Here is a 22,336-nt window from a genome sequence, read left to right as displayed (position 1 = left end):
TGTCCAAAATAAAGTTTGAACAAAAATCCTAATAAATAAAAATTCCCCAACCTAGCCACCACTTCTAGCCCGAGTTGAGAGTACCTAAAAAATTATCAACGAAAAGAAATAAACTCAAAACCTAATAATGAATATCAATACAATTTCATGGATAAAACATTTTCAACTATAATTGCAAACAAGAGATACAATGTATAATTTTTTTCTCATAAATTTTTTTGAATTCAAACATGCTAATACATTCAAAACTTTTCAACAATCTAGAATCATATGTTCATATTTCCCACAACCAAAGCAAACTCTAGTCTCTTTATAGCATGTCTTACCCCAATGTTTCTTACCACAAATAAAACAAATCACATCTAAATTTTGCACTATTTCCTCTTTATTTTGACCCTCAAATGAAACAAACCTTTTCTATTCTTAGTTATCATGGATACCATCACTCCTACTCCTCTTCCTTTGTTGTTCTTTATACTATTGAAGCTCCTTATTATCCTTCTCTGCTATAAGGGCTCTGTTTACAATCTCTTAATAGACACTAAGCTTCAAAATAGATATCTTGCTCTTTAAATAAGGTTTCAATCCATCCTAGTAAATTAATGTCTTTTCCTCATATGTAGCAATCAATTTTGTAAATTTGGCTTCATATTGGGCCATCGACATATCCCCTTGTTCTAAATGACAAACTCTTCCACCTTGTGTTGTCTAACATTATCATGGAAGTACTTCTTGTAGAAAGCCTCTCTAAATTGTCTCCATGTTATAGGTTCCTGATCCTCTAAAAGTCTATTAGTCATACGCCACCAATGATCTGCCTGTTTGTCTAATAGAAATGTTGCATAAAAGGTTTTTAGCTCCTTAGAGCAATCTATGACATCAAAGAATTTCTCCATCTTAAGAATCCAAACCTTTGCCTTTGTTGGATTTGACGTGCCAAAAAAATAAGGATGACCCAACTTCTTAAAGTCATCAAAGGAGCTACCCTTAGAAGATAACGATTGTCCCTAAACATTAGTCTTAGCAACTTTAACCCAACACTCAACCAAATCAGCCTAGCCATCATTTCTCACCCGAATTGAGAGTACCTAAAAAATTATCAATGAAAGGGAATGAGCACAAAGTCTAATAAGGAATATCAATACAGTTTCATGGATCAAACGTTTTCAATTATGATTGAAAACAAAAGATATAATGTATAATCTTTTTCTCATAAAAACTTTTGAGTTCAAACAAGGTAATACATTCAAAACTTTTCTACAAAACTCTCTCATATCCATTTCAAAACAATTTCACATTAAAACCAAATCAAATACATTCAAAATATATTTACTTTGGTTATCAAATAACAAATGATGCCCAATTAGGTGGGACTTTACAAATGAGTGGTTAGCCTCAAATTTGTTCCTTTTAAGTTGAACAAAATTAAAAGTCAACAATTATAACCTGTTAACTAAGGTCACAAGGTTAATTATTATAACCTGTTAACTAGGACCATATAAGTCAGAGTCAAATACTTTATTCATTAATTCAAACTTACAAAATAAAATATCATGTCTCCATAATTTTTTTTTTCAATAGTATTATTATGGAGAAACTTCAAGGATGGTGTAATGTGGTTATGAAAATTTATGCAAGTATATTTTAGGTTGAAAAATAATATGTTGTTGTTTGAAAGAAGTAGACATTGTTTTTTTTTTAAAAAGGCCTATAGGTTGCAAAGGTATTTTTGGTGTCATATAGGGTATAGTGAAATTTGACATGGGCATATGTGCAGGAGAAGTTTTCTTTTGTGAAGATTCAGCTTAATGCATGGAAGAACTAATCTTAATAAAAGTTTAAATAAATTCTAGATAGTTGGATGCTAGAAAAACATTAGGCTAAATTCCTTAATTAGGAAATAAATTTGAGTAATTCTTTAGGAAAATATAATTAAGTCAACCTAATTAATGGAAATTGGATATTTCTTTTGATAATTTACTCACCTAATTTTGGTATAGGGTTAAATAATAAATAAATATATACTTAAAGTATAATGATTATTAGAATTTTAGTATGAAGGATTTTCTTATGTGGTTTATTGGAAATTTTTGCAACTTTGTTCTTTTGGTATATTCAAACTCAAGTAAGGGATTCTGTGAAAATATGAAGTATATATATAAATTTTGTAACTTTTTTCCCATTGATTTGACAATTTTGTTTGTTTTACATGTGCATTTTGGTTTTCTGCTCTTAGTCAACAAAAGAAAAAATGTTAACCTTTGTTATCTAGTCAAGTAATAATGATTTGAAAACCCAATTAGTAGAATAATTATTGACTTATGGTATATTATTAGATTAATTCTAGGTTTGCCCACCATATAATGAAGATCCGAGGTTAATCACTTCAATAAGTTTCACTATTATGGACATTTCTGTAAGTCTTTATATGATGAGCACTTTTGTTAACAACCATTGGTGCCCATCATATTAATAATTTTAATAGAAAATCAAATATGAATATATATATATATATATATATATATATATATATATTTCAATACTTTCTAGAACCAAATATAGTTAGTTTTATTAGGATGAAATTAGAGTAATTTAACAAATTTTCATGTAAGTATGATACGTGAACACCTTTATTTTGTATGCGATAAACAGGCAGTGTCCATTGATCGAAAAGCGCTTTCATGCATACGTTTTTCATGAAAATGCATTTATTAACCTCAACTAACAGCACATTGGCAAGTTGCGGATTTTTCTTCTTTTTTCAAATGTCTAAGTTCATGATTGGGACTGCATTCATGTGAAAGTACGGACCTAAAGTTCATAAAGAAGTGGATTCGACATCTAAAAAGACGTGTACCAAGTTTTGAAGTCGAAAGCAACCATTTGAAACTACACATGCATTATCACTTAACGTCTGTCTTTAATTCTCTAGTGCGCGGCTCGTCAGCTAGTCCAAAAAATATAGTTTGGGGACAATAGGGATTGATTTTGGGACCATGATTTGAATGGGGTAATATGAAAAAGAAACAAAGCAGATAAGAGAAGAAGAAAGAGAGTGCTCTGTATTGTTCTCATTCATCATCATCATAAATATGTGTAGGAAGGTTTTAAATATAGGAGGCCGGAAACAAAGAGTGTTGTAATTAATCTGAAACTAATTTATAGCTAATTTGTAACTAATTTCAGCTTACCCTCTTAGAAAAAATACAAAAACAATTGTTTAACTGACTAATGGAATTTTAATCTTCATAGTTAAGAGAATCTTAATATTGGGCTAAAGTTTTTGTTGTATATAAAAAAGATAAAAGTATAATAATATAATAACCCTAAAACACGTTCTAGATATACTTTCAGATGCTATAGAGAATGAAGGTGAAAGAGAAGTTGAGATTTTAGATACCAAATCAAGAAGACAAGTTATTTTTCTTCTTTTTTTGAGAAAAATTCTTCATAAGAGTTTCATTTCAAAATATTCATCTTCTTAGAATACAATTGTTACTTTGGTTTTACAAATATTATTATTAACCCTAAAAGACAAATGCTATATACGATGAATGTGAAAGGGAAGTGGAGATTTTAGATTTAGGTAAGGAGGAAAAGTTAATTTTCTTTTTCTTTTTTTTTTTTTAAAAAAAAACTTTCTATGTAAAAATTTTATTTCAAAATATTTTTCCCCCTTTTTATAATACAATTGTTACTTTGGTTTTATAATAATAATAATAATAATAATAATAATTAATAGAAAAGTATATAAATAAATAAATTGATATTTAAGTGAATTTACAATTCAGAAATTTTAAACCTAAAGTTATTTTTTTTATGAAAATTTGAAAAAAAAAAATAACCCTCATATGAAAGTTTGAATATGGTGCGTTGACGTATCCTATACATTGTGTTTTAGGATTTTCATTATGTATTTATTTTATAGTTTTTTCTTTAGTTTGATCGAAATTTTAATTGGCCTAATTGTGATTTCCATTTTTTTTCCTCCATAAATGAGCACCATTAATGGAATTGTTATGAGATTATGCAGATTGTACATTAATAAGAAAATACTCCTTTAAATGATTTTCGTTATTTTAACTCTTTTATATAAAAATAAATAAATAATTTGATACTGGAAGAGTTTTAAATTTATTTTAATTATATTTGTGTAGACTCCAAAATTTTTTATAATTTTATTTTTACATTAATTTTAAGTCCAATTTTAAATCCCGATTACATGTACTATTTTTTGCCCAGTCACCCTTCAATTTTTCCTTTTCATTATTTTGTAAATTATTTTATTTTTATTTATTCATTTTATTTGTTATTATTATATTATATTGTATTATATTGTATTATATTATATATATATATATATATATATATATATATATATATATATATATTTTATTTCTTTCTTCTGTCTCCTCTCTCCTCTCTCTTCTCTTCCTCCACCTACCCCTCATGCTCTCCCACGTCCAAAAGCTCCCTCTCATCATGCTTTTTCTTTTTTTGCCCCCCATTTTTTCCCTCCCATTCTCTCCCCTCTCTCGGACTCTTCCCTCTTTTTTTTTTTTTTTTTTTGGCTTCTAGGGGGAGGGGATTTTTCCCCTTCCTCTCACGGGCCAGCACCCCTTTTTTTTTTTTCTTTTTTTCCTTTCCCCCTCCGTTCACTCCATCTCTACAACTCCTTACTCCAGACTCCTATTCACAGCGACCCATCTCCTTATTTCCTCCCTCCGATTTTTTTTTCTTTTCTCTTCTCTCCCCCATCAGCACACTCAGCTGCCCATCCCTCCATCCCCATTTTCTCCCATTTCATTTATTTATTTATTTTTATTTATCCTTATTTTATTTTATTTTTGTTTCCAAGAAGCCATCCACTGCCACCGGCAAGGTCACCGGTCGATCGCCGCCGGCGAGCCCTCGTCGACCGGCGACCTCCTCCATTTTTCTGTCATCCTCTCACTTTTGTATCACTCATTTTCCATTTTTATTTTTATTGTTATTATTATTATTATTATTATTATTATTATTATTATTATTATTATTATTATTATTTTTTTGCTTTTCTTTATCTTTCTTGATTTGATTTTAATAGCAATTGTAGTTTATAAAATTTGAATTATTAGATTAATGTGTACTTTAGGTTAATTTATTGTTGGTGGATTAATTTGAAATTTGTTAATTTAGGTTTGAGGGTATATTGTATTTGGTGATTAATTTGGGATATTTGGATTATATCAATAGTATATTGTTTATTTTATTTGAACTTGGGCTTATTGCTTATAGGTTATTTGTTTGGGCTTATTGGATTTGGCTTGAGATATTATTTCTTTTGGCCATGTGTATTATTAATGTAAGCTTATTAATTGGTTATTTGTTTGGGCTTATTAGATTGGGCTTAAGGTATTATCTCCTTTGATCATGTGTATTATTAATGTGGGTTTGTTAATTAATGAAAAATTTGGGTTAATTTGTTATTGTTAATTAAAATGAAATTTGGGTTAATTTATTGTTGGTAAATTAATTTGAAATTTATTAATTTGGGTTTGTAGGATTAATTTAGGATATTTGGACTATATCAATTGCATATTGTTTATTTGGGCTTGGGCTATTGTTAATTGATTATTTGTTTAGATTTATTGGATTGGGTTTGAAGTATTATTTCTTTTGGCCATGTGTATTATTAATGTGGGTTTATTAATTGGTTATTTGTTTGAGCTTATTAGATTGGGCTTAAGGTATTATTTCCTTTGGTTATGTGTTTTATTAATGTGAGTTTGTTAATTGATGTGAACTTTGGACCCACAATATGGGTGAGATTTGTTGGATGATTTGAATATTTGATTTGAGCTTGGCCCATTTGAATTATTTAATTTGAACATGTTATGATGTATATTAAATTAGGATTGGATTATGAAATATCAAATTTAGGCATAATGAGATTTATTTTAATTTATCGTGTTTTGGGTTTGATTAATTGAGCTTATATTTTAGCTATTAATTTGAAAATTTTAGATTAGGGTCTATGATATGTGAGACATTTTTGTTAGGTTATATTTGTTAGTTTGGGCCCATTTATAATTGATGAAATTTATTAGACTAATTTGAAGTATGAATTTGGGCTTGAATGATTATTTTGGACTCTACATATTTTTGGATACTTACATTTGTGCTATTTTTGTTTTTGCATGAACCCGTTCTGCAATCTTGTTGGCCGAGTATGAATTTATGACACGTGGAGTTTGTTGTAAGTTTATTTCCCACTTTTATTTGGTTTTATTTTTATTAGTTCTTATAAATATTCGTTTGTATATATTTATTGAGTATGTAAAGAATTGAACATCGAACAAACTAGAAATTTTGTTTAAATGAGAGGAAAAAGTTAGTAAATGTGTTTTAATAAAACAACAATTTTAAAATATCATTTTTAATAAAGGAAAGTTTTTTTTTTAATTTATAAAAATTCAGAAAAATGCATTTAGAAAAATCCAAAAGAAATGTTTTTAATGGAATTTGAAATTTTGTTTTTAAATAATATTTGTCCAAAAATTTCTTTGTTTAAGAAAAATTGTCGAAATATTGTTTTGTAAATAAAGTTGTCCCAAAAATTAATTTTTAATAAAATTGTCCAAAAAAATGTTTTTTTTAAATAAACTCTTTTTACTTAATCAAAATTGGATTAAAAGTCATTTTTAGAAATAGATGATTTATTTATTTATTTATTTTTATTTTTATTTTTTCCTTTTAATTAAAAATTCTTTTGTAAATAAAGTTATGTCTTTTTAAATAATTTGTATAAATCATTTTTCTTAAATGAAATCAAATTGAAACATTTTTGTAAATAAAATTGTAAAAATTCATTCTTTTTTTTTAAAACAAGAAAAAATAATTTTTGTGCCCAAATTGAAATTTTGTAATAAATTCTTTTGATACAATAAGTGTAAATAACCTTTTTTTGAAAATTAAATACAAATGAAATTGAATCAAATCACTTAAAGAAAATATTTTGTAAATAAATAAATTGAAATCACTCACTCAAAATAATTTTTAATAAAATCCTTTGAAATTTCTTGAAAACTTTTTTTAAATTTTTTTTTCATTATTTATTTATTTAGTTCAATAAGTCATTTTGCATAATTCTTTTGTCATTTATTTTGTGTATTCTTATAATTAGATTTCATCATTATTTTTGTGTATATTAATTTTCACCGTGACTTCTACATTGATTATTTTTCTTAGTATCCATAATTAATTAATTAATTGCCACAATTTCCTTAATTCGTTTAGTAGAGGTCGTACGTATATGGGCTTAGAGGGGTGTTACGGCTCACCACCGTACCTTCCCAATAAGTAACCTGACCCCCGGACCCAGACTTAGTTTTTCACAGACCCGTTTTTCCTACAGGAGTCACACTTATGTTTTTTTCTTTCTTATTTTGTTTTTCCCTTTAAAAATAAAACAAAAATAAGTGGCGACTCCAAGTCTTTTCCTAAAAATTAAAATTTCACCAAATAAATAAAAAACGAGTTTTGCCATCAAGTGGGAATGCATCGAGCAGAAATACAGGGTCCACAAAATGACGACTCCACTGGGGATGATAAGAGAGGGTCAAACTTGAACTCGAGTTGAGGGAAATGTGGTGTTTGATTAGTTGATCAGTGGATACCCCTCTTTATGTGTTTTTGTACAATTGAGTGTTGATTACATGTTGAGAGCTTTGATATGTTTATCCATGAGGCATGTTTAGTTATTATTGCTCATTGGAGATGTTCACATATTGATTACATCCATTGATTCTTTTACCTACTTTAACATAGTTACTCTTCTTATTATATGATTATCTTACTTTCCTTGACATGTATATTCTCATTTTTGTATATCTTATTCATATTAGCATGATTGTTTCTCTTTATTGTATGTTATCTTGTTTATCTCGACATATTGTTTATTCTTGTTGTATACTTATATTGTTTATCATGTTTCTTGCTTAGCTTGTGTGTAGATATGGATGATATACCTATTCTTTGCATGACTGCTCTTCCTTTGTGTGATGCATGTATTGTTTGTCTGTGTGGGATACACATCTATCCCCTTACCTCCAACTCTCTAATCTCGGTCAACCTTATTTTCCTTGATCTCGTATTTGATATGAGATTTGTTGCTTTGTTTGCTCTTCGACTGAGCTAGCGGTTAAGAGTAGGGTCTAGTGACGGGCTATATCAATGTTTGGGAGCATTCTGGAGGAGGCCAACACGTTGATGCTGATGGGAGTCCAATCTTTGAAGACCTGTATAACCCAGAGCTAGGTTTCATGGATATTTGTGTGATTAGTGTGTTTCTTTTTTCTACTTTAGCTTCATAGGATTTTCGGATGCACCCACACCACTCACCGTGCACTTTAGTCGACTACTGAGTGTTGAGAGTTTTGAGAGGTTTCACCATAGGAAACCCCCTGGGATGTCGAGGTAGTGCATGTGTGGAGGTGATGACCACCTTGCATGGAAGCGTCTCATCTCTTCGGAGGCGTGCAGAGGGTTGCGTATCGCCGGAGGTTATGATCACTTCTGCTAGGGATCTTTTAAAGTCCATCCTTATCCTTTTAAAGCCACCTTGACCTTGTAGGTTGAGTCGTAGATCCTTCGATTAGGACTCCCTCCTTACATGTGGGTGCATCTAAGGGCCTTCAGAGCCTCTTTGGTCACAGTTTGGATTCAGTATTCCTTCTTTTAATCTCCAGTTGAGAGTGCACCGAAATCAGTACGAGTGTAGACCCTCAATTTTGTCCCTCGACACTGACATTTATCCTTTGGGTGTCACCTGCACCCATCGTTCTCATATGGCACCACTAGGGCCCCTTTTGGGCTTAGTCGGTGTCTGAGCCTCGTGTGGGCTTGTCTGTGGTCCATTGTGGTGCGTATGTGGTTCATTTTGGAGGGTCATCGTGGCCATTTTCCTAGTCGTTCACATCACCCTATAGGAAGGAAGTGGGGTCATCCCGATGTTTTAGCTTAGTTGGAGTTTATAGGGGCATGTTGAGGTTCGGAGCACTCGGGCTTGTTTTGATCATAGCTCCCTCATTCAAACTCGGAATTGCACACCGTTTTTTTTCATGGATTCCTCACTCTTCCAGAAACATTCTGTCAAATTTTCAAGATTTTTTGCAACCGGTTCGACTGGTTGGCATCCGGTTCAGCCGGTTCATCGAGTCAGGCGGTGTAGAACACTGATTTTTGGTAATTATTTTGATCATATCTCCCTTTTCCGAACTCGGAATTGCATACCATTTTTTTCATGGATTCCTCACTTTTCTAGAAACATTCTGTCAAATTTTCAAGATTTTTTGCAACCGGTTCGACCAGTTGGCATCCGGTTCAACCGATTCATCGAGTCAGCCGGTGTAGAACACTGATTTTTGGTAATTATTTTGATCATATCTCCCTTTTCTGAACTCGGAATTGCGTATCGTTTTTTTTCATGAATTCCTCACTCTTCCAGGAACATTCTGTCAAATTTCAAATTTTTTTTTGCAACCTATTCGACCGGTTGACATCTGGTTTAGCCGGTTCAGTCGGTTCATCAAGTCAGCTGGTGTAAAACACTGATTTTGGTAATTTTGGGACCTAAATCCTACATGGCTCAGGCCCATAAGCTCCAGATCGGTTTTGGTCAATGTTGTGGGCCCATTTTGGGCCTTGGTTTGGGTTCCTTGCAGCCCACCACGAATCCATATGGATTCTTGGTGGTGAAGCAAGCTGAAAACTGAAGGGAGTGAGCTGGCCTCCTAAGTGCAAGAGAAATAATGGGGGATGTGTTTTTCATGCTGATGGAGGGGATTTCGGTGCTGAAGAGGAAGGAACCCAGGAGGCTCAAATGCTGAGAGGGGTATGAGTATAAAATGTGAGAAGATAGGAGGGCAAAGGAAAAAGGGAGGACACTTTGGAGAAGGGATATTTTACTGGTGAGAAAAACAGAAGGTCAGGGCATCTTCTGAGTTAAGAGCGTGGGGGAAAGCTTCAACACTATGGTTATTTTGAAGAGGAGAGCTACAACATCTCAGTTTTTGGAGGTCATCATCGACATACACGGATCATATCTGGTGGAGATTCTAAGGTAAGTAGGCTGAATTTTTTTTTTACCTACAGTTTATCTTCATCTTCTTCATATGCATTTTCTCCTTCCGCATCATCTTTTATTTCCTTTGATATGAAGATTGTATTGCTTGGGTGTGGGTAATAAAGGCCACACATGATTGTTGTTGATTGGTTATGAATGATTTAGAAACTTTTTGACCAAATTTAGGATTTTTCATCAACCGGCTACACCGATTCAACCGGTTTAGCGCCATAGCTGGCTGCCTCTGTCAGCCATGAGGAACCCTTGACCTTTTTTTGTCCGATTCTCATTCATCCGGGCTCGGAATTGAGAACCGTTTCTTTTTTTTGTTTCCTTATTCAGTTAGAAACTTTCTGGCCAAATTTGGGATTTTTTATCAACCGTCTAAACTAGTTGGGAACCAATTCAACCTGTTCAGCGCCATAGCTGGCTGCCTCTGTCAGCCATGAGGAACCCCTAACCTTTCTTTGTTCGATTCTCACTCATCCGAGCTCGGAATTGAGAATCGTTTCTTTTGTTTGTTTCCTTATTCAATTAGAAACTTTCTGGCCAAATTTGAGATTTTTTTATCAACCGTCTAAACCGGTTGGGAACCGGTTCAACCGGTTCAGCACCATAGCTGGCTGCCTCTGTCAGCCATGAGGAACCCCTAACCTTTTTTTGTCTGGTTCTTACTCATCCAGGCTCGGAATTGAGAACCGTTTCTTTTGTTTGTTTCCTTATTTAGTTAGAAACTTTCTGGCCAAATTTAGGATTTTTTATCAACCGTCTGAACCAGTTGGTAACCGGTTCAACCTGTTCAGCACCATAGCTGGCTGCCTCTGTCAGCCATAAGGAACCCCTGACCTTTCTTTGTCTGGTTCTCACTCATCCGGGCTCGGAATTGAGAACCGTTTCTTTTGTTTGTTTCCTTCCTCATTTAGGAGTTTTCTAAAAAGAATTTGGGAATTCTTCTCAATAGGTTGTACCAGTTGAGAACTAGTTCAACCTGTTCTGTTGGAGGACTTTAGGTAGCCCTCGGTTTTGGCATTTTTCGAGCCTGTATCCATTGGGGCTCAAACCCATTTGCTATAGGGCACTTGTGAGCCATCTTGAAGGTTTAAGTCAGTGTTTGATTTCAGTTAGTATGGGCAATTTTGAAGTTATGGGTGGTGTGGTCTAGATGAGTCTAGTTCGATTTGTATGACATTTGGGGAGTCCCTTACCTCATTTCAACCAGCTATCTTCCTTTTTGGCACAAGCTTTGATGTTTGATTTTGAATACATGTTGCGTAGCTGACTTACCCTCTGTTGTAGCACATGGCTAGGGACCACAAGTATGCATCGTTGGTTTCTATTGTTGAATCATATGCATGCATGGTGCTTAATCCTGAATGTTTGTTATGTGTTTATCTGTGTTTGGCTAACCTTTTGTGCAGCGCTTGGCTGGGGACCACAGGTACGCACTCATTGTTTTGGTTGGTTGAATTCATATGCATGCCAAATACCAATTAGGATTGTGTGATTCATGACATCTATTTAGCCTAAGGTTTCATTTTTGACCCATATGCTCCCACATACCCAATTCATTAGTAGAGACTGAGGTCCGGGCCTAGAGGGGTGCTACCTCACATGAGGTACCTTCCCAATGGGTAACTTGATCCCCGAACCCAGAATCTAGTTTTTGCAGACCGTTTTTTTCCATACTAGGGTCATTAGGGGTTTTTGTTCTTACTTAATTTTCCCCATTTTAAAAATAAAAATAAAAAGTAAGTGGCGACTCCATACAACACCGTTCCTCACCGGGGGCGGGTTTTATAAAAAACTGGAAAACACAAACTTTTTCTTTCTTTCTTTTCTTTTAAAAGCGAGTCGCGCCAATTCGATGGATCAGGTGAGGGTCCACAAATTGGCGACTTCACTGGGGATCGAACCCAGAATCTTTGGTTTCATAAGAAGATCAAGCTTGAACTTGAGTTGGGTATATTGGAGCACATGGTTCATTGATCAGTAGACTCTTAGGCTACATAGATGACTGATGATCACGTACTTGGTTGGTATTTGGCTTGCACCTGTGATGTGTTGTTGCTTGTGTGTTCACCTGTTGGATTCTAGCATGCTTGCTCATTGTTGATTGGTATCTAGCTATGACATTTGGGATTAGACTTAGATGATTAGATTGTGTGTAGATGTGTGGTAGGCTATCTCTTTGTGCATGACTATTTGTTGTATGACTGCTCCTTCCCTTGCATGACTGCTTGCTGCTTGTGTTTGTGGGGCACGTGTGTATCCTCTTACTTCCGAATCACTAGTCTTGGTCAACTATTCCTCATGAATTGCTTGTGTTTCTTGGGAGTCATTCCCAATTGTTCGCCTTCGACCAAGCTAGGGGTTTGGAATAGGGTCTAGCATAAGGGTTATATCGATGTTTGGGAGCACTATGGAGAAGATGGATATCTGAGCAATGAAGACCTGTATAGCCCTAAGCTGGATTTCATGGATACATGCGTGGCCAGCATGTCACTTTGATTGTTGATTGATTGTTGGTTAGGACCTTAGGTTGCGTATCCCTGTGGGTACAGTCATCTAGTCTTTTAGGACTTGTCTTTTCTCTTTTTTGACTTTTGAGCCACATTACCCCTGAGATATCACCATGTCAGAATCCCGCTCCTGCCTGCGGAACCGTATATCGGTTTAGCCGTTGACATCACATGTTAGTTCATTTTCTCAAAAGATTTTAGTCATACATTCCTAGTTTGATGTCAGGATTGATAGTCACGGGGACTGATGTCCCCCTTTCCTTTTGTAGGATTATTGATTGAGATCGACCTAGGTTCCCGGGCTTGGATTCAGATTGGAGATAGACTGGTTAGAGGATCAGATCCACACAGCCAGTTAGAGCAGATACCAGATCATAGAGATATGGACCCTCAGTACGCTACTGTTGACCAGTTGGCTGAGATTACCGATACCATGACATCACTCAGGGACGTTATCTTAGGATTGGGTCAGAGGATTGATGGGCACCAGGCCCAGCCATTACTGATTCTAGGAAGCACCCCGCATGACTCTACCACACCACCACCACCACCACTTGGGCCATCTGGACCTACTATACAGCAGGACTACATAGTTCCACCACCACCACCAATTCAATCAGCTCCCTAGGCTGGAGCATTTATGTTGCACGGCCGGACTGAGACTACGCCGCATTCTGTTGTGGCACCTGTACAGATTGTTGATGACACCCAGGCTCGTATTGACAGGATTGAGCAGAAGATGAGATGACTACATGTTTCTGATGGGATTATGAGTTGGGATGGATATGATCATCTGCCAGTAGCAGCTTTGCCTGTTGAGTTCCGCATGCCGGACATTGAGAGATACACGGGGATAGGGTGCCCCCGTATTCACTTGCAGTTATATAGCACTGTTATGTGCGGGCATAGACTAGATGAGGCATAGATGATTATGTTATTCCCTCTGTCACTGAGTGGTACTGCTCAACATTGGTTTGCCTCATTGGACCCTTTGAGACGTAGGACATGGGCTGATTTGGGACAAGAGTTTATTAGACAGTATTCTTTTAATACTGTAGTGGATGTATCCCGGAGGGAGTTAGAGGCCCTTAGGCAGGGGCCGGATGAGTCAGTCACTTCATTCATTTCCCGTTGGAGGGAGAAGATAGCACAGATTATTGATAGACCTTCAGAGCGAGATCAGATCAGTATGATTATGTGTAGCCTTCAGCCCCGCTTTGCTAGGCATCTCATGGGCTTCTCTCAGACAAACTTTGGCTCGTTAGTGCAGGCCCTCTATGGTATTGAGGAGGGTATATCTAGAGGTTTATGAGCAGATTCTTCCCATTCAGACTCAAAGGGGAAGAAGCCGGGATCAGGACCCAGGACCTCAGATGTTGGTACTATTGGCATGACAGGACACAGGTCCGCACATCGTCTTTAGTTTCAGAGTCAGTTTTTAGGCACTCCTTATCAAATGATACAGCATGATCGGTACAGACCAGTTGTTCCCATTAGGCCGGTAGGGACTACTTATCTGCACCCACCACCACAGCCGGTATATGCTACACAGGCACCCTAGAGGCCGCCTATGCAGTTCCATCATCAGTATAGAGCACCGCCTCCACCGAGGTCGGTTAGACAGTTCACACAGCTTGGGATGCCACTGAGCCGAGCTTTTCAGAGATTGGTTGAGGGAGGACTAATTGCCCCACTACCGCCTAGACCACCATTACAGCCTACCCCCCCAGGATTCAGGACAGATCTTCACTGTGCCTACCATCAGAGAGCAGGCCATGATACAGACAGTTGTTCAACACTGAGACATGCCATTCAGGATTTGATTGATCAGGGCTTGGTTGATTTAGGGCGCCCGGGTGTAGCCACAGACCCGCTACCTACTCATGACACTAGAGCAGTACCTCCACCCTTGGAAGGGGTACATTTGATTGAGTTTGTAGGGGATGAGATATTTATGATGGGTTGGGATGGAGAGGCTCCTTAGCCGATCAGTCCATACGAGGAGTCAGATTTTGTTGGATATATACCTAGACAGCAGATCCGCAGGCCATTCAGTTTGACCCCAGACAAGATTTATGGGCCGCCTCCGGTATCACCAGTATACTTACAGCATGTGCCACCTATGACACCCTTCATTCTGTTCCCAGAGGAATATAGGCCCCCTCACAGAGATGTTCAGATAGTTACACGGAGTGGAAGGGTAGCACAACCTCCACCCGTTGACAGGTCATTTGCTGGTATAGCTGCCAGAGAGAAGGTTCAGAGGGAAGATGATGAGATATTATGCCAGCTGTGCACTACTCAAGCTCGCATATCTATTTGGAGCCTTTTGGCCTCATCTAGTACACACAGAGATTCATTGGTTAGAGCCCTTGGCCAAATTAGGATTGACACTGCTACTACCCTAGAGGGGCTTATTCACATGTTGACAGCTGATAGAGCTACATGCATAGTGTTTTCTGATGATGACTTGCCACCAGAGGGATCAAATCATGTTCGACCCTTATTCATTGATGTTGTTTGTTCAGACCGTCGGGTGCCGTCTGTTCTGCTGGACAATGGTTTTGCCCTGAACGTCTGTCCATTGGTTACTGTTATTGCACTTGGGTTTTCGCCAGCCGATTTTAGGGCTTCTACACAGATTGTTAGAGCTTATGATGGGACTCAGAGGACAGTTATGGGTACACTCAGTACACATGTCATGATTGGGCCAGTTATGGGTACACTCCATAGTATTTCAGGTTTTAAGGATTCAGTCATCCTTTAACCTGCTTCTTGGTCGCCCATGGATTCATGAGGCTGGTGCTATACCATCTTCCCTTCATCAGAAGGTGAAGTTCATACACGAGGGGGGCATTATCACGATACAGTCTGATAGAGATATTATCACTTCGTCTGAGCCAGTGTTACATATCAGTCACAGTGAGAATGACTTACATTTGACCGGGTTTACGTTCGATGAGGTTCAGGTTGTCAGCTTAGAGGATGGCAGCAGAGATATGGTACCTATGTCATTTGACTAGCACAGCAGCACTTTGGTGCTCAGCATGATGAGAGGCATGTCTTATTTGCCTGGCATGGGATTGGGTCGCCGCCAGCAGGGGCCCCACGAGTTTACTTTCGCAGTTGATCACGACACACCCTATGGATTGGGTTACATCCCCATAGAGGCTGATGCATGTTATATGGCACAGCTATGCAGGGATAGAGTGAGGGCTCGCATGAGTGGCATTCCATTTGATTATCCCCTCCGCCCATACACCTTCCAATTGGTTGACTACTTCATCAGGGGTTCAAAGCATACACCCCGCACAGAGGGGACTGTTCGCATTCTAGAGACAATTGAGATTCAGGACATCCAGCAAGCCCTGGGTCAGATGCATTTGGACACCGGGACTACTGAGACGCCTGGTGCCATGATAGTTGCGTCCCCATCACCAGACCGAGCTAGTGTGTTCTCTATGTGTTTCCCCGAGGAGGTCCCTGACTATGACCTACCTATGAATTTGGGAGATGGCACTGACGAGATGGACATGATCGGCATAGGCCGTATCTTTGATGCAGCCCCACGCGGGCCTCATACTGCTTTCGATATGTTCGGAGTTTCTGTACTCGAGACTGATGGGAATGACTCTATTCTTGATGCCTATATTGATGATATGGATTTTATAGGCATTGGTCGTATCCTTGATGCTGCCCCACGCGGGCCCCATTCTACTTTTGACAAATCTGGAGTTTCCGTACTTGATGATGAGTCAGTCCTTGATGTCGTTACTTCTGATTTTACTTCTATTGAGGGAACGTCCGACTCTATGGACCCACCTTTTTCTTCTGACACTATGTCCGGGTTTGTCACCCGCTTTGATGATATTTCTGATGGTAATAATGATATGAGTATTTTCGAGTACTTGACTGTGTCACAGCATCTTCCTTTGATTGCACCACCAGTACCCACGACACATATATATGATGTTGATGATGTGGGAGATATGGATGACCCACTAGGTGGTCAGTCAGAGTTTGATTCTGACACAGAGGACGAGAAAGTCACACCCATTTCTGGTAGCACAGAGTTGATAGATTTTGGGGCACCAGATCAGCCCAGGGAGATTAGGATTGGCTCTTCTCTATCTCCTGATGAGAGGAGTAGGTTGATTGACCTGCTCAAGTCATACTTGGATGTATTTGCATGGTCATATGAGGACATGTCGGGCCTTGACCCCTCCATAGTGCAACATCACCTGCCCATTTTACCACATGTTAGGCCCGTTAAGCAGAAATTGAGGAGACTACACTCTCGATGGGTTTGCAGGTTAAGGAAGAAATTCGAAAGCAACTCAGTGTTGGCTTCTTATTAGTGGTTGAGTATCCTGAGCAGCTGGTTAATGTCGTCTCTGTTCCAAAAAGGACGGCAAGGTTAGGGTTTGTGTTGACTTTCGAGATCTGAATAAGACCAGCCCTAAGGATGATTTTCCCCTCCCACACATTGATATGCTGGTTAATAGCACTGCAGGGCATCCGATGTTGTCCTTCATGGATGGCTTTTCTGGGTATAATTAGATTCTGATGGCTCCAAAGGATATGAAAAAGACTTCTTTCATTACTGAGTGGGGTACTTACTGCTACCGGGTTATGCCATTTGGGTTGAAGAATGCAGGAGCCACTTATCAGAGAGTTGCTACTACTCTGTTCCATGATATGATGCACACAGATGTCGAGGTATATGTGGATGACATGATAATGAAGTCCTGAGACAGAACAGATCACTTAGTAGCCTTACAAAGGTTATTTGAGAGGATCAGACAGTTCAGGCTGAGATTGAATCCCAAGAAGTGCACCTTTGGGGTGGCTTCTGGAAAATTGTTGGGACACATTGTTAGTGAGCGAGGTATAGAGATTGATCCAGAGAAAATCAAAGCCATACTTGACATGCCTGCCCCGAGGATTGAGAAAGAGATCAGGGGATTCCTAGGCAAATTGCAGTACATCAATCGTTTCATTGCTAGACTGACAGACATTTGTGAGCCTATCTTCCGCCTTCTGAGGAAGAATCAACCTACAGTTTGGAGTGATGATTGTTAGCGCGCTTTTGAGAGGATTAAGGAGTGTCTCCTTTCTCCTCCGGTTTTAGTGCCTTCCACACCGGGGCGTCCTTTGCTTCTGTACTTATCAGTTTCAGACATGGCCTTAGGATGCATGTTAGCTCAGCTTGATGATTTGGGGAAGGAGCGTGCCATCTATTATTTGAGTAAGAGGATGCTTGAGTATGAGTGCAAGTACATTATGATTGAGCGTCTTTGCTTGGCATTGGTTTGGGCCACTAGGAGACTTAGACATTACATGATAGAGCATTTCGTGCTCTTGGTCTCACGATTGGACCCGTTGAGGTATCTATTTGATAGGCCTGTTCTGATCGGTAGGCTCATGAGATGGCTGGTATTGTTGACAGAGTTTGATATTCATTATGTCACACAGAAGTCAGTAAAAGGAAGCATTGTTGCAGATCATCTAGCTTCTTTGCCGATATCCGATGACAGATCGGTTGATGATGATTTCCCTGATGAGCAGATCTTTTTAATGACTAGTATTATGTGATTCGCTTGTAACTCCAAATGGGTCATTTAATCAAAAACATTTATAAAACCTATGACCTCATACTAATGTAGTAAAGCTACTATAGTATAGTGGCTCTAGGGTCGAACTCTGGGATGGGTTTTCATTCTACCAGTGATGTATTCAAAATTAGAAATTGTATTTAATGATTTCCTTAATCAAAAACTTAAAGTTTAAAAGAAAATAAAATTTGATTTGAAAGTGTTTAAAACTAAACTAACATAAACTAATTAAAAATGGAAGAAAGAAAGTCTCCCGGAGCTAAGGGTTGCTAGGATCAAGTTCAGAATAGAAAGTGGAAAATTCTGGATTTTTCTCCTCGCATTGGGGATTTAACCTATAGTTATTTCCCGAACCGGTATAGGTTTGACAATGAAGATTTAATCCATAAAAGATCAATAGAAATGGTAGTCAAGGTCCATTAATGGCTTAAGACACTATGGGTCTTCACCTTGAATCACTTTCCAATGACTCGTACATGATAACTAATGGACTAATATGAATCTAGCAATAAGCATCCATAAAGACCTGAAGCTTACCATGTATTGGTCATTCAAAGTGATTCTAAGGGGTTTAAAGCAAAACTTTGGATTTAGAAGCCATTTATGAATTCCAACTACCTGAATTTAATGCACGGGAGCTTTCCACCATTTCATCTGGACTTTTCACCTAGCTTCCTTTAGTCCAAGAAACCGAAAGTTTAGCCTCTCATCCTCCGGGCAAACATCCTTAGAGGTTGTTTGGCTTCCAAGAAAAAGAAAATAGTAAAGAGCAAAGAGAACGAGAGAGCTCTGTAAAATTCACAGTGTAAAAACGTAATACGTATTCCATATTCCAAGAGGTGATTTCCACCCCTTATAAAGTCTTTACAAAAGCCATAGCTTATGATTGGTTATTTACAAGGATAATAAAGGAAATTACATCACAAAATACAAAGGAAAATATCTAAAGTGGAGTCGGCAAAAGGCAAAGCAAAATTCGCAACACGCATGGGTTATGCGAACCAAATGCGAACTAAATGCGAAATTCGCATTTGCTCTTGTGGAATGCGAAATTTTCGCATATGCTGGGGCAGTTGGCTTCCGAAGGCCATATCTTCCTCATTTCAGCTCCAAATCGGGCACGGTTTGAAGCGTTGGATTCTTGACTTCAAGAGCTTTAAAATGGTATATAGCATGTAAAAATTGGACTTCGGAAAGTGCTCCAAAAGTGCGAAAGAAGACTGCAGCTGCTACATTTTGATTTTTCTTCACTTTGCTTCTCTTTGGTTTTCTCCTTTGCTTGACTTGTTTTAACGATCCAAAAAGCTATCAAAACATTAAAACTAGCCACAAATATGATTAGAAGATATTGCTAGGTCCTTAACATGCCAATTGGACTAAAGATGGAGAACTACTACACAAAAGTGCTTAAAACATAATGCATTAAAGGTGTAAAATAGCACTTTTTGGGTAGTAATCATTATGGGATGGCGATTGTACTTTGATGGCGCCGCCAATCAGTCGGGGTTTGGCATTGGTATCTTGTTGATATCACCACAGGGTGATCATATCCCCAGATCAGTCCGGTTACCATTTTCCGATCATCACCGGTTGACGAATAATATTGTGGAGTATGAGGCTTGCATTACAGGTTTGGAGACTACACTTGATCTTGGCATTAGATAGTTGGAGATCCACGGGGATTTCAATTTGGTTATACAGCAAACTCAGGGTATCTGGAGGACTCGGGATGAGAAGCTAAAACCCTACCATGCTTACTTGGACCTGTTGAGTGATGGATTTGATGTGTTAAGGTATATACATCTGCCCAGGGCGGAGAATCAGTTTGCCGATGCATTAGCCACCTTGGCTTCTATGATTGTGATCCCCGCGGGGGTGACTATTAGGCCATTGCTGATTAAAACTAGGTCTGCACCAGCTTACTATTGTCTGATTGGAGAGATAGAGGATCAGATTGAGTTGCCATGGTATCACGATATTTATCAGTTTCTGTCATGCGACACTTACCCAGAGTCAACCTCGACCAAGGATAGGAGAGCATTGAGACAGTTGGCCATCAGATTTGTTATTTGTGGGGATGCACTGTATAGGAGATCACCTGATGGCCTATTATTATTATGTCTAGATCGTATATCTGCAGATCGAGTGATGAGAGAGGTTCATGCAGGGGTCTGTGGCCCACACATGGGAGGTCATATGCTAGCGTGTAAGATCATGAGGGTTGGTTACTTTTGATTGACCATGGAGACAGATTGTTGCCAGTTTGTACAGAGATGTCAGGAGTGTCAGATGCATGGAGACTTGATACACGTGCCACCTTTTGAGTTGCATGCACTCACATCCCCTTGGCCATTTTCAGTATGAGGTGTTGATATTATTGGGAAGATCTCGCCCAAGTCCTCCAATGGTCATGAGTACATCTTAGTAGCCATTGACTATTTCACCAAGTGGGTGGAAGCCGCTTCTTATGCTAGATTGATAGCGGCCAAGGTGGCCAAATTCATCATATCGCACATTATCTGCCGATACAGGGTCCCTCAAGAGCTGATTTTTGATAGAGGGGTGCATTTCAGGGGTGAGGTGGACACGTTGATTTAGGAGTATGGCATTCAGCATCACAAATCGTCTGTGTACAGGCCACAAACTAACGGGGCAGTTGAGGCCGCAAATAAGAATATCAAGATGATTTTGAGAAAGATGGTCGAGACTTCTCGGGATTGGTCAGAAAAGCTCCCTTTCGCATTGTGGGCTTATCGTACATATTTTCGTACCTCTACTAGAGCTACCCCATATTCTTTGGTGTATGGTATGGAGGCAGTGTTATCTGTTGAGATTGAGATGAGATCTTTAAGAGTAGCACTAGAGCAACATGTATCCGAGGCCGAGTGGGTCCAGTCTCGTTACGATCAGCTTAGCCTGTTGGATGAGAAGAGATTAAGGGCAGCAGATCATGCTCAGGCCTATCAGAGGAAGATGACCTATGCATTCAAAAAGAGGGTTAGGCCTAGGAAATTCCAAAGAGGTGACCTAGTCTTGAAAGTCCTTAGGGGATTGATCAGCGACCTTGGAGGCAAGTTTAGACCGAGTTGGAGCGGGCCTTATGTCATCTGAGATCTGACTCAAGAGGGAGCTGCCTGGTTGACAGACCTAGACGGAAATCAGTTCATAGAGCCAGTCAATGTGGATCAGCTGAAGAAGTTTTATGCGTGAGATCATGGTCAGAGGATGGGTGGCCATCACTTCGAGTAGCCATATTCCCTATTGCACACTCATACATCGATATACCCTATTGCTAGCCCTTTGAGCCTCACGCGGTTTATTATGGCCTTTTCTTTCATTCAGCCTTGCATACCTTTTTTTGACCCGGGTTGGGGGCCTACCCCTGTGCGCTTTGTATTTATTGATTAGATCTGTGAGCATTGGGAGCATTGTGTTATTCTTCGTTTGTTCTTTTTTGCATCATTGCTTGTTTCTTTTCTTCTCTGTTTTGCATCTTCACACTGTATTCATTTCACTTCTGTTTTCCCTTGTGTGATGGTGACGCGCTCTCGTCTCAAGGCTACAAGTCAGGCTTGTCACATCTTTCGTTCCACCCTTAGGTTTTGATCCAGGAGTTTTAGTTTGAGGAGACCATTTGGGTTTGAGATTTGAGGTTCTCTTGGTTGGACTATGCTAGTGGGGTATTCGGCCTACTTTGAAAAAAAAATGAATGAAAAAAAAAGAAAGAAAAAATTGAAAAAGGAAAAAATAAAATAAAAAATGAAAAAAGAAAAAATAAAATAAAAAATGAAAAAAGAAAAAATTGTGCTTGTTTGGTATTCGTTGATATACTTGGGATCATCAGAGGTGGTTTTGGGTTTGAGGGATTTCTTTTTCCTTTAAGAGTCGGGTGAGAGCATTGAACGATCCTTCTCACCCTGGATCTGGGTGACACATTGGGAGTGAGGTTTGGGTTTCCTTTGCACTAGGTTTCCTGGATCATTATCTACATCACCATTCCCATCATATAGTGACTTGCTTTGAGTTGCCGTTCTTAAGATGAGTTGTTCGTCATTGTCACACATTGCTGCACTTGTTTCCCAGCTTGTTTCTCCATT

The 22,336-nt window shown here is 38.2% G+C and overlaps 1 protein-coding gene across 1 annotated transcript; it reads left to right on the top strand.

Annotated features, from left to right (window-relative positions):
• The first annotated feature begins 14,194 nt into the window (after nucleotides 1-14,194).
• LOC100854795 (uncharacterized) lies at nucleotides 14,195-15,647 on the top strand. Its single transcript, XM_010662168.1, has 3 exons — nucleotides 14,195-14,542; nucleotides 14,609-15,298; nucleotides 15,366-15,647. The coding sequence occupies exons 1-3, from the start codon at nucleotides 14,195-14,197 to the stop codon at nucleotides 15,645-15,647; spliced, it is 1,320 nt and encodes a 439-aa protein (XP_010660470.1).
• The last annotated feature ends 6,689 nt before the right edge of the window (nucleotides 15,648-22,336 follow it).

Source organism: Vitis vinifera, chromosome 14 (assembly GCF_030704535.1).
Source record: "Vitis vinifera cultivar Pinot Noir 40024 chromosome 14, ASM3070453v1".
Taxonomy (NCBI): domain Eukaryota; kingdom Viridiplantae; phylum Streptophyta; class Magnoliopsida; order Vitales; family Vitaceae; genus Vitis; species Vitis vinifera.
Note: the sequence above shows the minus strand (reverse complement) of the source record. Positions and strands in the feature narration are given on the sequence as shown.

Excerpts from the sequence above, each read along its gene's own strand:
- LOC100854795 (XM_010662168.1), top strand. The coding sequence starts at position 14,195 with ATGCAGTTCCATCATCAGTATAGAGCACCGCCTCCACCGAGGTCGGTT. Across the intron at positions 14,543-14,608 it reads TACCTCCACCCTTGGAAGGG|CCGATCAGTCCATACGAGGA; the intron begins GTACATTTGATT and ends GAGGCTCCTTAG. Across the intron at positions 15,299-15,365 it reads ATGATGGGACTCAGAGGACA|GTTTTAAGGATTCAGTCATC; the intron begins GTTATGGGTACA and ends ATAGTATTTCAG.